The sequence below is a fragment of the Chiloscyllium punctatum genome, chromosome 33 (genome assembly GCF_047496795.1).
Source record: "Chiloscyllium punctatum isolate Juve2018m chromosome 33, sChiPun1.3, whole genome shotgun sequence".
In the NCBI taxonomy this organism is placed as follows: Eukaryota; Metazoa; Chordata; class Chondrichthyes; order Orectolobiformes; family Hemiscylliidae; genus Chiloscyllium; species Chiloscyllium punctatum.
Window position 1 is genome coordinate 26,655,466 of NC_092771.1, and position 17,446 is coordinate 26,672,911.

The window sequence follows — 17,446 nt, forward strand, 5'->3', positions numbered from 1 at the left end:
CACCTGATGAAGGAGCAGCTCTCCGAAAGCTAGTGCTTCCATTTAAACCTGTTGGACTATGACCTGGTGTTGTGATTTTTAACTTTGTACACCCCAATCCAACACTGGCATCTCCAATTCATTGTGTAGCTAATGAGTAAGGTCTGGAGCTCAGTATGACAGTCTCTGGAAAGTGTTTGCTGAAATCCTGGTTTTGCATTTGTGTGCACAAGTCTTGGTGATTAAGATGACAAAACACAAAGCCCTGTGACTACAATAGTTAGCAAATTGAAAGTTTTAAGTATGATAAAAGCTATCCAAATATTCTTTGGTTGAAATTGCCTTAATCGTTCACTTAAGAGGATCTATCTCAACTGAACTGGGCAAGTGCAGTAATGGCCAGCATCTCTAAAAGTGTATGGGGTTGAAAAGGAACCAAACACAGGATTAATTGTCCTTGCCTTTTCAGACTTTGATGGAAAAAACGGAAGAATACTTTGGGGCCATGGCCATCACATTAACCAGGAACTAGAAGTGACAGGATGTCAGAATGAGTTACCACTTTGTTTGAGTTTGAATGCAGACTGGAGTTGAAGCTGTCATTAGAGGCACATCAAGAACATGTGTGCCATGGAATGTTGCCTCCAGCCATTGTCCTGTTTCATGCTTGTAAACCTTTGTACAAATATCTAGGGCATTAGTGTAGCTAATTATTCTTGGAGGAAGCTTGACAAACCGAACTGTTGCATTGTTACTGCTGTCTATGGATAAATACACTTTTTGGTTTCTTGATGTCTACAACTTGTTGAATTGAGAGGTTTCCATTCTGTGCAACTGAACAGCTCTTTGATTTATTGTTTCTTGTTTAATTAACAGTCACTGAGATCTTTTTCATTATAAATGTGAACATCGGTTTGATGGATGATTTAAAAAAAACTCTTTGGTAATGTCAATTTTTATTGTCCGTTCTGCCCATTGGGAAGTCCTGACTTTTGAACGCAGTATTAAACTAAGGCCTCATCTGTCTTCTCAGTTGAATATAAAACATCCTGTGGCACTATTTCTTAGAGGAGGACGGGACTTTACTCCATGTCTGGGCTGTTGCTTATCCCTCAATAAACATGACAAAGTTAATCCAATCATTTCTGCTGGTGTGTGTCAATTTTGTGTGTTGATTGGCTGCTGCAATTCCTATCTTACAATGGTATCTGCTTCAAAAGTATTTCATTGGCTGTGAAGTGTTTTGAGATGTCTGGTGATCGTGAAGTGTGCTATATAATAAGTCTTTCAATTCGAAGTTGGTCTGGGTAAAGTTGAATGTCTTCCTAACTCACTAAAAGCCAATCATGTGTAGACTGCAGCCCCTAAAGAGCAGTAATAAACTGTTTGGGTTTAAATGACAATCTTAGTATCATAGCCACTCTTACAGAATGGTCTCTTATCTCTAGGTGGCCTTGATTTCTGTTCATGTAGTGAAGTGGAGACACTCCTCTTTGCCTGTGCTATCGACTTTAGATTAATTTGAATAAAATGAGACTGCCCCCAATTTAATCCTGCAGGTACCATGCAGCTGTTGGACAACATGAGTTTTCTTACATCAATCTGGGCTAGATTTGAATCGGAAATGTTTACATAAGCTGCTGCATAAAAGATTCAACATTGGAATATGGTGCGCATACACTGTGTTGGTCTTTATTTTCCACACAAAGTAGCATTCCTATTTCACTTAGTGTTATTGCCCCACCTCCCCATAACCCTACATATTCTTTTATTTTCCAGACAAAAGTCTTATTCCCTTTAGAATGCTCTAATTGATCCTGCCTCCAGCATCACTCTGTCAGGTAGTGTATTTTAGATCCTAACCACTTGCTGAATTGAAAATGTTTCTCTTGTGTTACTTGCTTTTCTTTTATCAGTTCTTTAAATCTCTGTGCTCTCATTTGCCTTGAGATTCAAGCCTACACCTTCTGGTTTGAAAGAGAGATTCAAGCCTACACCTTCTGGTTGTTGCTGTGCAGAGAGATGGGGGAAGTGCCATTCTTTCATTGACTAAGGTTTCATTTATTAGAGACTTTGCTTTTATTTGCTCTACAGTCCCAGCTAGACTGGAGATGATTTGGATAAATCCCTTTGCTGATCATACCTGCAGACCACACTACTGTGATAGAGGTTGATTTTGCACAGTTTGGATTCTGTTGCTGTCTTCCACTTGATGCATTTGAATAGAGATGACCTGCTGCACTCAGCAGACCAGTTTATGAATTAAAAGCCTGGTCTCTAACTTACTGACTCTGGTGTCAGTGTTCACTCAGGGTGTCCATCCTTTGAAATAGGAAAAGCTGTCCTTGTCTGGCAGTGCTGAAAGAGCACTGTACTTGCTGATTTAGTTTTACATTGCTGCTGGCTGGACAATCCTTTAGTGAAAACAGCATTTGTATTCGGTGAACTGACTTCGATACATACCAAAGTAGATATAATTTTGCTGATGTTTCCTTTCTCCAGGATAATAAGACTCAGCAAGTCTACAATTTGTACCTTCATCTTTGAGTGCAAGTGAAATGAACACTTTCACTCTGACTATGACTCTGAGAAATCCCAATCTGTACTGGAAATGTGAATGGAAGTGTGTGCATGAGCACACCTGATACTCTCATTAACTGTACGTCATTGCTGCTTTCTAGAGCATGGCACAGCCTCACCGACTGATGCAACGTAGGAAATTAGATTGAAGAAGGCAAACTCATCCCATCAAAGAGCATAGTGTAAAATGCTCATTGGTGTCATGTTAATTAGGATTTCTGCAAAGGCTACATTTTTGTCTTACCAAGTTTGTACCATTTACCCTTTGAATCTGAAGATATGTATTGTTTTACCCAAATTGGTGATCCATTGAAATTACCTGTTGCACTGGTTCTGTGTTTTCACACTGTCAAGCTCCACCTTAAATGCTGTACCCTGTAACTTCAACCCTATTTCTGCCCATTGTTAGGCTGTGTGCATCTGGGTTTGCTCTTCCGTTTGATCCTTTCCATTCACAGATTGTCCACATATGTGAAGGAAAAGGATCACATTGTTTCCCCCCTCCTCCACCCCTGAAAAACCAACTCTTGGCTTAACTTTTTATTTAGAGTCATAGAGATGTGCAGCACGGAAACAGACCGATTGGTCCAACTTGTCCATGCTGACCAGATATCCCAACCTAAACTAGTCACATTTGGCCAGCATTTGGCCCATTTCCCTCTAATCCCTTCCTATTCCTATACCCATCCAGATGCCTTTTAAATTTTGCAATTGTACAGCCTCCACCACTTCGTCTGGCAGCTCATTCCATACATGCACCACCCTCTGCATGAAAAAGTTGTCGCTTAGGACCCTTTTAAAATTTTTCACCTCTCACCCTAAACCTATGCCCGTTAGTTCTGAACTTCCCCCAACCCAGGGAAAAGATGTTGGCTGTTCACCCTATCCATGTTGCTCATGTCTTTATAAACGTCTATAAAGTCACCCCTCAGCCTCCAGTGCTTCAGAGAAAACAGCCCCAGCCTATTCAGCCTCTCCCTATAGCTCAAACCCTCCAATCCTGGCAACATCATTGTAAATCTTTTCTGAACCCTTTCAAGGTTCGCAACATCTTTCCGATAGGAAGGAGACCAGAATTGCACGCAATATTCCAAAAGTAGCCTAACCAATGTCCTGTACAGCCACAACATGACCTCCCAATTCCTGTACTCAGTACTCTGTCCAATAAGGGCAAGCATACCAAATGCCGCCTTCACTATCCAATTTACCTGCAACTCCACTTCCAAGGAGCTATGAACCTGCACTCCAAGATCTCTTTGTTCAGCAACACTCCCCAGGACCTTACCATTAAGTGTATGCATCCTGCTGTGATTTGCCTTTCCAAAACTCAACACCCCACATTTAAATTCCATCTGCCACTCCTCAGCCCATTGGCCTATCTAATCAAGATCCGTTGTACTCTGATGTAATGTTCTTCGGTGTCCACTCGACCTCCAATTTTTGTCCTTTGCAAACTTATTATCCAAACCTCCTATGTTCACATCCAAATCATTTATATAAATGACAAAAGGTAGTGGACCCAGCACCGTTCCTTGTGGCACACTGTTGGTCACAGACCTCCAGTCTGAAAAGCAATCCTCCACCACCACCCTCTGTCTTCTACCTTCGAGTCAGTTTTGTATCCAAATGGCTAATCCTTCCTTTATTCCATGAGATCTAACCTCGTTAATCAGTCTTCCATGGGGAACCTTGTCAAACGCCTTAGTACAGTCCATATAGATCACATCCACCGTTCTGCCCTCATCAATCCTCTTTGTTAGTTCTTCAACAAATTCAATCAGGTTTGCGAGACATGATTTCCCACACACGAAGCCATGTTGACTATCCCTAATCAGTGTACTTGTATACTCAAATAAAGCCCTAGCAGGCTCTGGTCTGGTCACCTTTGTCTATTTTGTATTGAGAGTCTTTATCTGTAGCTTTTTTTAACAGAAGATCTCCACCTGCTCCTTTCTTATGCTGCAGAAGATTGTCTCATAAGTTATTTTCTTTTTAATGGGGCCATGTCAGCATTTCCAAGCAGTTCCAGGGAGAGTCTCTATCAACATGGGGGAAGCCCCAGGAAAATATCAATCTTTTATGGACAATCCCCAGCAAAGTGACATAACTTGTGGGAAATCCCGAGTATAGTATCACTATTTGTGTATGTGGATAGAATCTATTGTTCTGCAAATTCTGGAAACCATAGCTGTAGAAACAATAAGAGACAGAGATGACTGCAATAATGCAGACAGAAGCACGATACTGTCAAAAGGTCATTGACCTGAAACCGTATCTTGCTTTTTCCTCTCTCCACAGACACTCTGCTGACCTGTCATATACTTTCAGCTTTTGCAGTTTTGTTTCTTCTGTCCTCAAGTATACTTTCTCAATTCTGTGTTGATGCCTACTGGAACTTAAGCAGGAGGTGGAGGGAGAGAAGGGAGATGAAAAAGCAACCAAAGTCCTTCAGTCATGGTTGACAGAATCTTTCCAATTTAATCTGTCTTGTCTGGAGAGTTATTATTTTTGCTCTCTAGCTTTTCTTGGACAATCTGTTTGAAAGAAATGACTCAGAAGCATGCTGAAGTGTCTGCTGTGCTCATTTTGATTAAGATGGAGCAGATTGAGGTTAATTTCTGTGGTGCGGTATTGAGCACGACTGAGTCAGCAGTTTTCTGCCAACAGAATGTGTGATGGATTTTTGTAATTGATCATGAAAGACGTGCAGATAAACAACTTCAAGGTTAGACTGTAGTTATGTACTGAAGAAAGATTCTTTATTAGCTGGTGAGTCTTTGGGGAAAAAGAATCTGCTTAGAATGTAAAAGTTGAAGAGACTGACCAATTCTGATGCTCCCTTTCAGTTTTTTTTCTGATTGTTGTGATTTTAGGAATAGAGAATCTTGAAGTTGAAGATTTCAGCCCTGGAGAGTGGGATGCTTTGCACAATTTTTTTTTGTTTCTTAACTAGTTTTCTAACCTCCTTCACTCCTCTGTGTCTTGTCCCCATGGATTTTTTGCTGTGATGCATTTTCATCACTTTGTTCAAATTTTCTGTTTCTGATTTCAGTGAGAGTTTGGTGCTATATACAGCCCGGCTGTTTGGTAGCAAATCTTGGTATTACATCCTTTTCCATGTCAGCGTCCCTGCTCTCTCCTTTGTTTCTTCTAACACCTCAAGTGTTTGAATCGGTTGTCCACCCTCTGAGAGGATATCATTCAGACATATCTACCTGTTATTGAAATGCACATGATTTGGCCACTCCGTTTGCTCATATTTATTTGGTTTCCTGACTTCATTATCCTGAAAGATCCGCAAAACATTGGCAGGGGAATTGAAAATATTTTCAGCAGCTCAGCAAGCAGAAGTTAATGTTGAGGTTTGTAGTTCCAATCTTACATCAACGCTCAGACCTAGCTCCATTGCAAGTTAGCCACTTGTGACGAGGCATGAGCATCCACTACATTTCCTCACACTATAAGTATATGATTTCCAACTATGTTGGTAACTGCCTGTCAAACCCAGCCAAGGATGGCAGCCTGTTGGTTGGCAAAGCTCTTAATCATATTGGCCTTTTTCAATATTTTTAAAATTTGGCTGCATCTTGCAATTTTAGGTTTTCTCACTTGAGACCCTTGCTCAGGGTCTTATTTCAACACTGAGTTGTGTATTCAGTAGTTTAAAGTTTGGCCACTTGATAGTTTGTGGGTAAATTGCCACAAGTTACCTTCAATTTGGCTATGTGTTAAGAAATCGCGCAATCAAGTACTCTAACAATGATTTCAACTTGATTGCATGTAGCAACCAAACTAAGACCCCCTCAAATAAGCAAGGTAAGCCTCACAGCCTAACTTGGCTATTACCTGATTGTTTTTGTGGAATCTGGCTAGGATTTCAACCAATGGTCTCTGGAAATGTCCAGGGTTTGATTCTTGTGCAGTGTGATTCTTTTTAAGTTCAGCTAAGGTGGAGTTCTGGTGTTCAGTTCTTAGACGCATTTGTGTCTTTCAGGTCATTATTGATTGCTTAAGTTCTTTCATCCAAATGACTGCAAGTCTGCAGCTTCCCTTCTGATCAGAAGTAGCTTCTTTGTTCCTTGTTACATTTGGCATTGACTGCCTGTTTGAAGTTAACTCCTTAAATTCTTTTGTAGGGCAATCCTTGTCCTTTGTGGCAATAAATCATCCAGTTTGTCAAGCATGTGTCTAAGCAGTTTTGTCCATGTAGTCTCCACTTCTATTGCCAAACGTGGTTAATTGCTTTCAATTCCTGTATAAGTTTGTCCTTGTCTTTAATAGTTTATTCCAGACAGTTATTACTAATGCTTTCCTTGTATAATGTTTTATCTTTGATTCATTGTCAGTGAACAATTGTTAAAGTTCTGAAGTCTGTAATATCACAGCATAGAATTTGAGTGTTGCTGAAACTGAAAAGGAGACGTGCTGTCGGAACTTTTCTTCATGCAGTCATCATGGCATAGGTAAGAGAAACAAATTCTGAAGGGTGCAACAATTTATGTAGCATCAGAAAAAGATGCTAATTAGTTGGTGTTGCCATGGACAATGGACCAGGGAGTCATTGTCATCTCTTCCCCCGCAATTGTTTTTGCTGAAAAGATTTAGTGCCTGGATGTGTTCCTTTATTCTCTGCTGTGGGCTAGTCCCTGTGTATGGATGTATGCAACTAGCCTTTGTAAATCATGTTACAAGCCGGATAGATCTCAAATTGTTTAGGAGTAACTCGTTGCGCTGACAGAATTGTTCAGCAAGTGCTGCCCAAGCACAGCCTTTATAGTTTTATTTCAAACGTCTGAACTATGGAGGATATAGCATAACTGGCTTTGATTCTTGCATAGGTAAATGTTGTCTCTGTCATCTTCTTGAGATCCCATCCCTCTGAAATACCTACCTGAGGCAGAGAATCATGTCTTACTGGGCACTACTCTTCAGGGGAAAAAAAATGTCAAAGCCTTGAATCCTCTGATAACCGAGTTAGAGACTGGGGATGCTGGCATTGTGCACCTTCAATTCTGTCCTCTAGCCTTTGAGTCTTTTCACTCCACCATAGGTGGCAGTTACCTAAGCCCTGAGTTTGGACCTTTACACTCTCCTGTGGAGACTCCTCAGAATCTGTTATATTTAAATCATTAAAAGGGGAATGTTCAGTTAACCTGCAGATTCAAATGAAGCCAGGATTGGTGTGAGCACTTTCTGTATCTATATGGCTTCTAGTGCAGGCCAACATCTAGTGATTTTTGAAAGAAGTCAGGTCAAAGGGAGGTTTCTCTTCTCTCTTTTTGGCTCATGGTTAGTAAATTCTGTAGGTTTGCAGTATGTCTTTGTTTTTCATTGCCTCCTGTCAGATGATCCATTATTTATGATAGAAATGGAGAGTTTTTCTACAGTGATTCGCATGTGGAATAAACTTCTAGAGGAAGTTGTGGATATGGGTTCAGATACAATATCTAAAAGGCATTTAGATAAATGCGTGAATAAGAATATTTGTAGGGATATGGGCCACGCACATGCAGGTGGGACTAGTTTAGTTTGGGATTATGGTCGGCATGGACTGATTGGACCAAAGGGTCTGTCTCCATGTTGTATTACTCTATGACTCTCTCTCAAACTTTGAACCTTGAGTGTCAGGTTGTTGATGAAAGAACTGAATTTTTCTCTTCATGAATGGAATTGACTTCCTCGGCTTGTATAGTAAACTCTGAGAATTGCTTTCAGTTTTTTGAGACTCACGTTCTTCACTGCAGTGTGATATCTTGTGGTACTGATTTTGCTCGATGCATTCAAAAATGTCTGTCACCCTATTATGCTGTTCTCTTACTGACACATTGGCCATTATATGTCCCTCATCTAACATCATTTAAAGGCAGATTACCTGGTGATGTATTGCATTCGATTTGCTATGCCTACATTGACAGTTGTGTTTTCTACTGTGTGTCTGCACACTGTCTGAATGTAGTTTTATTTTGGGGATTACGTTGATGCTGGGTATAGCGATTTGCGAATTATTAGGAATATGTCATTAATGCTACTGTACTGTGGTAATGCTCTTCCTATACATTGGTAATACAGGTCTGGAGAGAACAGTCTGCTGCCTAAGTATATATGCCTACAGAAAGGGAGAAGTGTATGAACAGTGGGTCATATCACTCCCAATAGTTTGTGAAACTATGGCTCGGAGACACTTTGGCAGTTTCATCACTCCTGAAGAAAAATCTGAGCTATAAATCAAAAACCAGCTGCTAACCCAGTGAGGGGTGTGCAGCTCGTTAGTGTGATGGGCAGTTTGATTTATTTATGAATTATACTTATAGGTTGCATAATGTGAAATTAAGTACATGTCATTAGTTTCTTCTGCTAGGAGGAAAGTTTCATGCTATCTGTTTTAATGCTGAAGAGTGGATTAAGAATGTTCCTTGTATTGGTAGTGAAAAAGGAATGAACATGTTATTACTCTAATTCCCTGCATTTGAACAAACATGTATTGTTCAACAAATGGGGGAGGATGGTGGAACAACTGCAGTGTCACAGGACTAGTTATATGGGACCTGATTCAAATTGTAATTTTAATTTAACATCCGTTAACAAATCTGGGTTATAAACTTAGTCTCAGCATTATTAACATTCGGGAAAGAAATCTATCTATTTGTGATTCACGGCCTACTCTACAAATGACCTTTGGAATGAAACGAAAATTAATTTCTACTCATGGTATGGCCTCATGAGTGATGTCCATGTCCCATGAAAGAATGAAGCAAAACCAGCACTACAAATTATCTGGCCCTTATTAGATTGATGTTTATGGGAGCTTGCTTTTTTTAATTCACACAGAATGTGGACATTGTTATAAATCACACAACACCAAGTAATAGTCCATCAGGTTTGATTGGAAGCATTAGCTTTCAGAGCGCTGCTCCTTCAACAGGTGGTTGTGGAGTACACAGTTGTCAGACACAGAATTTATAGCCAATAAATTCTGTCTCTAAATTCTGTGTCTTGACAACTGTGTACTCCACAACCACCTGTTCAAGGAGCAGTGCTCCGAAAGCTAATGCTTCCAATTAAACCTGTTGGACTACAATTTGATGTTGTGTGATTTTAACTTTGTAGACCCCAGTCCAACACCGGCATTGTGGGCGGCACGGTGGCACAGTGGTTAGCACTGCTGCCTCGCAGCGCCGGAGACCCGGGTTCAATTCCCGCCTCAGGCGACTGACTGTGTGGAGTTTGCACGTTCTCCCCGTGTCTGCGTGGGTTTCCTCCGGGTGCTCCGGTTTCCTCCCACAGTCCAAAGATGTGCAGGTCAGGTGAATTGGCCATGCTAAATTGCCCGTAGTGTTAGGTAAGGGGTAGATGTAGATGTAGGGGTATGGGTGGGTTACGCTTCGGCGGGGCAGTGTGGACTTGTTGGGCCGAAGGGCCTGTTTCCACACTGTAAGTAATCTAATCTAAGTAATCTAATCTAATCTAATCTCCAAATGTGAACGTTAAATGCTGACCCAATTAGCAGAGTCATAGTCATAGAGATGTACAGTTTGGAAGCAGACCCTTTGATCCATCTTATCCATGCTGACCAGAGATTCCAACCCAATCTAGTCCCACCTGCCAGCATCCGGCCCATATCCCTCCAAACCCTTCCTATTCATATACCCATCCAAATGCCTCTTAAATGTTGCAATTGTACCAGCCTCCTTCACTTCCCCTGGCAGCTCATTCCATACACGTACCACCCTCTGTGTGAAAAAGTTGCCTCTTAGGTCTCTTTTATATCTTTCCCCTCTTGTCCTAAACCTATGCCCTCTAGTTCAGGACGACTCAACCTCAGGGAAAAGACTTTGTCTACTTACCCTATCCATGCCCCTCGTAATTTTGTAAACCTCTATAAAGTCACTCTTCAGTCTCCGACGCTCCAGGGAAAACAGCCCCAGCCTGTTCAGCGTCTTACTATAGCTCAAATCCTCCAACCCTGGCAACGTTCTTGTAAGTCTTTTCTGAAACCTTTCAAGTTTCATGACATCTTTCTGATAGGAAGGAGACCAGAATTGCATGCAATATTCCAGTAGTGGCCTAACCAATGTCCTGTACATCCCTAGTGTTCCTTGAGAAGGTGGTAGTGAGCTGCCTTCTTGAACCACTGTAGCCCATTTTGCATAAGTAGACTCAGAATGCAATTGGACAGTTGTTCCAGGATTTTGACCCAACAATACTGAAGGAATGGAGAGCTGTTTCCAGGTTAGGATGGTGAGTGGCTTGGGAGGAAATTTGCTGGTATTACTGTGTATTTTCTGCCCTTGTTCTTCTAGATGATAATGCTTCTGTATTTGGTGTCTTGGTGAATTTCTGCAGGGCATTTTGTCAATGATGTACACTGTTGCTGCTGCTGAGCATTGGTGGAAGGAGTCAATGTTTGTAGAGATGGTTTGCAATTTTGTTTCCACATCTTTTTCCATTATAATGATGTCTACATATCAAAAATGCTCAAGTGGCCTGAGGTTGTGAGAGACACTGTATAAATGGAAGTCTTTTCTCTTTGTCATCAACTGCATTTTTCTAGTCAGAGGAGTTTGGTTCTCTCTGCCTCTCTTGGCCAATGACATGAAGATAAATGGTTTGGAATTTTTGTTCGATACAGATAGCTGGTGAAGACCATTTTCCTGATTCCTGCCTTTCCCAAAACCAATGCTGACCTTATGGCAGAGATAAGGTCGGCACCAAGATGCAAGTATTTAGTAATGACATAATAATAATGAATTGTAAAACTTCTTCACTCAGGGTTGTGAGTCTCTGAATTTCTATACCTCAGAGCTGTGGGTGCTCACTTACTGAGTACATTCAAGATTGAGGTGGTGAAATGTTTTGGGCTCTTGGAATTGAAGGATATGGAATGGGGCAGGATTGTGACGTTGATGACATTGAACCATAATCTTATTGAATAATAGACTTCAGAGGACTTTGAACCTGGTCTTTGAGTTTCGTGTGTTTCTGGCATCAGTGTGCAATTAGAGTTAGTAGCACTCCAATAAAATGCCCTGATAATCTGTTGCCAATCTACTCAACAGCCAGTCAGGAACTGTTCTTACTACAGTGCAAATTAAATGGAGCAGGACTTAGGTTGGTGGTTTCAGAAACCCAGTCTCCCCAATAAATTAAAGGTTTACTCTGTTCAAAACTAAGGTGCCTGAAACTTGACCCAGCACAATTAGCTTGTGGCCAGTTTGCTGCTTCAAGCAGCTTTCTGTTCTGGAATCTGCATGGTCAAAAGGGCAGAGTTTGGGTTATGAACAAAAGGTTACACATGAATATGATATATGCATGCAATATCATCATGCTGGGGATATTCCTATTAAGTTTAAATGAGATGAAAGCTCTCTATCTCAAAGTTTTTCCTTACAGAACCTGATTTAAAGTGTCCAAAGAAAGCCCTGTCTGGACAAGGGTTTTATGGACTAGTGTGGTGGAAGTAGAATGGCACAGTAGTGTTCAGTGAATGTTCAGAGGCGAGTCTTTTGGTTGATTTACATTTAGAACATAGAACAGCACAGTACAAGCCCTTTGGCCCACTATGTTGTGCCAATCCATGATCAACGTAACCTACACACCCCTCAATTTACTGCTGTCCATGTTCTTGTCCAGCAGTTGCTTATATGTTCCTAATGTCCCTGACACTCTCACCACCACTGGCAGTGCATTCCATGCACCCATCACACTGTGTGTAAAGAACCTACCTCTGACATCTCCCCTGTACCTTCCTCCAGTCACCTTAAAATTATGAACTCTCATGAAAGCCATTTCTGCCCTGGGGAAAAGTCTCTAGCTACCTAATCTATCTACGCCTCTCACTACCTTGTACACCTCTATCATGTCACCTCTTTCTCCTCCTCTCCAGTGTGAAAAGCCCTAGCTCACTCAACCTCTCTTCATAAGACAAGCCCTCAAATCCTGGCAGCTTCCTGGTAAATCTCCTCTGCACCCTCTCTAAAGCATCTACATCCTTCCTATAATGAGGTAACCAAAAACTGAGCACACTATTTCAAGTGTGGTCTACCCAGGGTTTTATAGAGTTGCAGCTCTTAAACTCAGTCCCCCTGTTAATGAGCCAAAACACCATAAGCCGCCTTAACAATCCTATCAACTTGGGTGGCAACTTTCAGGGATCTATGTATGTGGACCCCAAGATCACACTGTTCCTTCACACTGCCAAGAATCCTGTCTTTAACCCTTCAGCATTCAAATTCGACCTTCCAAAATGAATCACTTCGCGCTTATCCAGGTTAAACTCCATCTGCCACTTCTCAGCCTAGCCCTGCATCCTGTCGATGTCTTGTTATAACCTGCAACAGCCCTTGACGCTATTTACAACACCACTGACCTTTGTGTCATTGGCAAACTTAATAATCCACCCTTCTACTTCTTCATCCAAGTCATTTATAAAAACAATAAAGAGCAGAGGCCCAAGAGCAGATCCCTGCAGGACACTACTGGTCACCAACCTCCGGGCAAAATACTTTCCATCCACTATCACTCGCTGTCTTTCAGCCAGCCAATTCTGTATCCAAACATCCAAATTTCCCTGTATCCCATATCTCCTAAGTTTCTGAATGAGCCTACCGTGGGGAACCTTATCAAAGGCCTTTGTGAAATCCATATACACCGCATCCACTGCTCGACCTTTGTCAACTTGTCTCATCATATCCTCTGAGATCTCAATAAGGTTTGTGAGGCATGACCTGCACCGCCATGCTGACTATCTTTAATCAAACTATGTTTTTCCAAATAGTCTCAGGTCCTATCTCTCAGCACCCTTGTTTACCACGGATGTAAGACTGACTGGTCTGTAATTCCCAGGGATTTCCCTATTCCCTTTCTTGAACACAGGAACAACATTTACCTCCCTGCAATCATCTGGTACTTCTGCGGAGAGTGAGGATGCAAAAATCGTCACCAGAGATGCAGCATTCTCATTCCTTGCCTCCCTGGATATACCTAGACTGGCTTTGGGGACTTATCTATCTTGATACTTCCCAGAATTTCCATCACGTCCACTTTCTTAATATCAATCTGTTCAAGCCTATTCACCTGGTCCATAATGTTCTCGCCATCAACAAGGTCCCCCTCTAGTGAATACTGATGCTCAAAACTCATTTAAGGGCCTCCCCTACCTCTTCAGACTCCAGGCACAGGTTCCCTTCACTATCCTTGATCGACCCTACCTCTCTCTGATCATTCTCTTATTCCTCACGTATGTGTAGAATGCCTTTGGGTTTTCCCTAATCCTGCCTGCCAAGGCTTTTTCATGCCCCCTCCTAGCGCTCAGTCTGTTTTTGAGTACTTTCCTAGCTACTGTGTAATCCTGCGAAGCTGTGCAGATCCTTGTTTCCTCAACCTCCAAGTAAGCTTCCTTCCTCTAGATGAGAAGCTCCTCTTTTGTCATCTAAAACTGCTTCACCTTATCCTTTCTTGCCTGTCATAGTGGGACAAAGTTATCCAACACTCGCAACAAGTGCTCTTTAAACAGCCTCCACATTTCTGTTGTGCATTTCCCATAGAACAATTGTTCCTAATTTTTACTCCCTAGCTTCTGTCTAATAGCAGTATAATTCCCCTCCCTCAATGAAATACCTCCTGATACTGTCTGTTCTTACCCCCCCTCCATGGCGTTGGTAAAGGTTGTGGTCACTGTTTCTGAAATGCTCTCCCACCAAGAGATCTGACACCTGGCCTAGCTCATTGTAAAGCACCAAATCCAATATGGCTTATCTACATATTTAGTGGTTATAAGTTCTTTCCTACCATTGAAATCAAAGTCATGGAGCTCTACTTTCAAGATTTGAGCATTGATTCGGGCTGGTACTTGAATGCCATGTGGCATAGTCAGAGATAAACAAACCACTGAGATCTATCTGTCTAACTTCAACAATGAAAAAAATTGCATGAGGTTGTTGGAATTGGAGCAGATCCCTCGTGTGTTGCTAATACTTATCTGCCAAATAAAACAAACTGTTATTGTTATCACATTGCTGTTTGTGGTACCAAGTGGTACACAAGTTTGCTCCTGTATTTGCTGCATTGCAACTTTGCAAGCATAATCAAAGGAATCTAATGGCCCTAAAAGTACTTTGGCACAATGAGGTGCCAAAGAGGCTATATAAATGCAAATCTTTCATTTGCTTCCTTATGGAGTAAGTGAGGACTGCAGATGCTGGAGATCAGAGCTTAAAAATGTGTTGCTGGAAAAGCACAGCAGGTCAGGCAGCCCTTTAGGAAGTGCAACCCACCCAGACCCATTCCCCTACATTAAAACCTGCACCTAACACTACAGGCAATTTAGCATGGCCAATTCACCTGACCTGCACATCGTTGGATTGTGGGAGGAAACCGGAGCACCCAAAGGAAACCCACACAGACACGGGGAGAATGTGCAAACTCCACACAGACAGTTGCCCGAGGCAGGAATTGAACCCGGGTCCCTGGTGCTGTGAGGCAGCAGTGCTAACCACTGAACCACCGTGCTATTTTGGTGATTTTCCAGTCCAGACCAAGTGCATTTTCACTCTTCCCCTTAGTTAGAATCACAAATACTTAAGTAACTCAACTTTCTTCAATGAGTCTCGACATTGCAAATGTAGACTTGAGAAGAAAGCAACTTTGTTTCTTCTCTCCAAACCAGGCTGGTTCAAGCATTCACTAACTGGAATCAGAAGGGAGAACTGGGGAGATAATGTCACTGGGCTAGTAATCCAGGGATTGATATTACTGATTTGCTGAACATGGGCTTCACATCACACCAGCTGGTGAATCTTTTATTCCATGTTTATTAATTGAATTTTAATCTAGTTTCAGTAATGGTGACATTTACAGTTATCATCAAATGTCACAAAATCCTTTCTGGTTCACTGTCCTTTTAGGGAAGAAAGTCCTCTTTTGGCTTATATATGTGACTCCTAAGCCACAGTAATATGCTTGATTTGAAATGACCTCAGTTCAAGGGCAGTTAGGACTGGGCAACAAATGTTGTCAACTTCCTGTTAAAGAGAAAGAAACCTTAAAATGTGTTGAGTATTTGGTCTGCAGTGTACCGAAGGAGAAGGTGCAGCTGAAACCATGGTTGGATGGAAAAATCTGCGCTGTATGAACAGATGCTTGAGGTCAGGGTGCCTATTCAGTGTTTAGTTAAGGAATGCAGCATTGGAAATTTCCAACTGCAAGCAGCACTGTATGTCTGAGCTGTAGTTATAGTGTGTTTTGTGATTTGTTTTGCAGTGTGTTCAGTCAGCGTCCTTGGAGAGAGCGATGTGATGCAGGAGTTTCTGGCTGATTCCAGTGAGGTAAGGACATCAGGAAGGAAAACTGGCTTAGCTGAGACCGGACTTAATTTTTAAACTCAGAATTTGAAGAATAATGTTTAACTTAATGAAGTAGAATGCTAAATTTGTTTAATATTACAATCCATGGCACTGTGATCCTGTTGCTGTAACTTCTGTGTTGTATGATTCTGTTGCACAACCACTGGACGAAGAAGCAGCGCTTCAAAAGCTAGTGCCTCCAATAAACCTGTTGGACTATAACCTAGTGTTGTGTAATTTTTAACTTCAGTAGAAGAATGTTCTAACAACCACTTGTTTACCATTTAATTTTTCCAGAGTACAAACGGACTGTCTGATGTGGATCTGAGGATAGCCTTGCCTGACAGAAACATCATCACAGTCAGTGTAAAAAAGAACAGCACTGCAGAAGAGGTCTACAGGGTGAGTGAGCCTGACTTGAGGTTCTGGCTTGTCTCAATAAAAATGGAATTAACCTTGACTCATAGTTTTTCACTTGGTGATGTTATATTCACCTGGATAAACAGGAATTTCTTAAACCACAAGAAGGAGCCCAGGATTTAAACTTTAGTCAGCAGGGTTAGTGACCAAATTGATATTACCCCTTGGATAATGCATCTTGAGGCAATAAGAGTGATGTATCGATATTCTACCAACTGAAGATTTTGCTGACATTTGTAATTCATGTTTTGAAATACAGTTTTGCTGACTCATTACCCTTTGATGTAGCTTTTAACTAATGTTCGGATCAAATGATTGCAAATAATGCAAGGTTGTTTACTACAGTGCACTGCAGATTGTCTCTGTTGGGATATATGATCTGCTGCACCTTGCTATGAATCAAGCCCTGCTATTCTTAGGGTTGTCATGAAACTTTAATTTTATGAAAGTATGCACAATTCTCCATTTTAGATCCAGGTTAACAGAGAGCAGGTGTCTGCACTTAACAGGAATTACAATTTATTTGAAATAATTAGATTACAGCAACAGAAAAACACTTGTGAACTGTTGGCACACAATTCTACTAATTGAAACTCTAACCCTCTTCTAAAACTCCCTCTGTACACCCATATGCGTGCACACGTACATAATTCATAGTCATTCAGCAGTGAACAGGCCCTTCAGCCCTACTTGTAAATTCCAACTAGATTTCATAAACTGAACTCATCCCGGTTTGCCCTTTGGTCCACACAAATGGGACCAAAAATTAGAAATGAAAGAAAATGGGTGTTATGGGTGTAGGGAATGATTGGGAAGATACTTTAGTGATCCCTGTCCAGAGGGTTTGCTGAGATCCTTTTGGCTGGTCAGAACTTGCTGCTGCTCCATTTTCCTTCAAATACTTTCACTTGCTTGCAGGAGGTGCAGAGCGACTGTTTCACAACCACAAGTCTTTCACTAACTGGTTAAAAGCCACAGCTTATAGCAACTACAGAGGAGCAAAGGTTTGGCTTTCTTCAGATTTGAGGCCTTTTTTATCTGCAGAGAAAAAAGGACAGCTCCTTCTCTTTTGGAGGTCTGATGTCTCTGACCAAACATTGACACCACAAGCTGTGCAGCTACCTGGG

The 17,446-nt window shown here is 41.5% G+C and overlaps 1 protein-coding gene across 2 annotated transcripts in view; it reads left to right on the forward strand.

Moving 5' to 3' along the window:
- Positions 1-17,446, forward strand: part of LOC140458504 (sorting nexin-27-like) — a 120,258-nt gene that overhangs the window by 70,896 nt on the left and 31,916 nt on the right. For both annotated transcript variants that reach the window (XM_072553212.1, XM_072553211.1), the window contains exons 4-5: positions 15,817-15,881; positions 16,197-16,301. In XM_072553212.1, the coding sequence (XP_072409313.1) occupies positions 15,817-15,881; positions 16,197-16,301 (170 nt within the window). The remainder of the gene's footprint in view (positions 1-15,816; positions 15,882-16,196; positions 16,302-17,446) is intronic.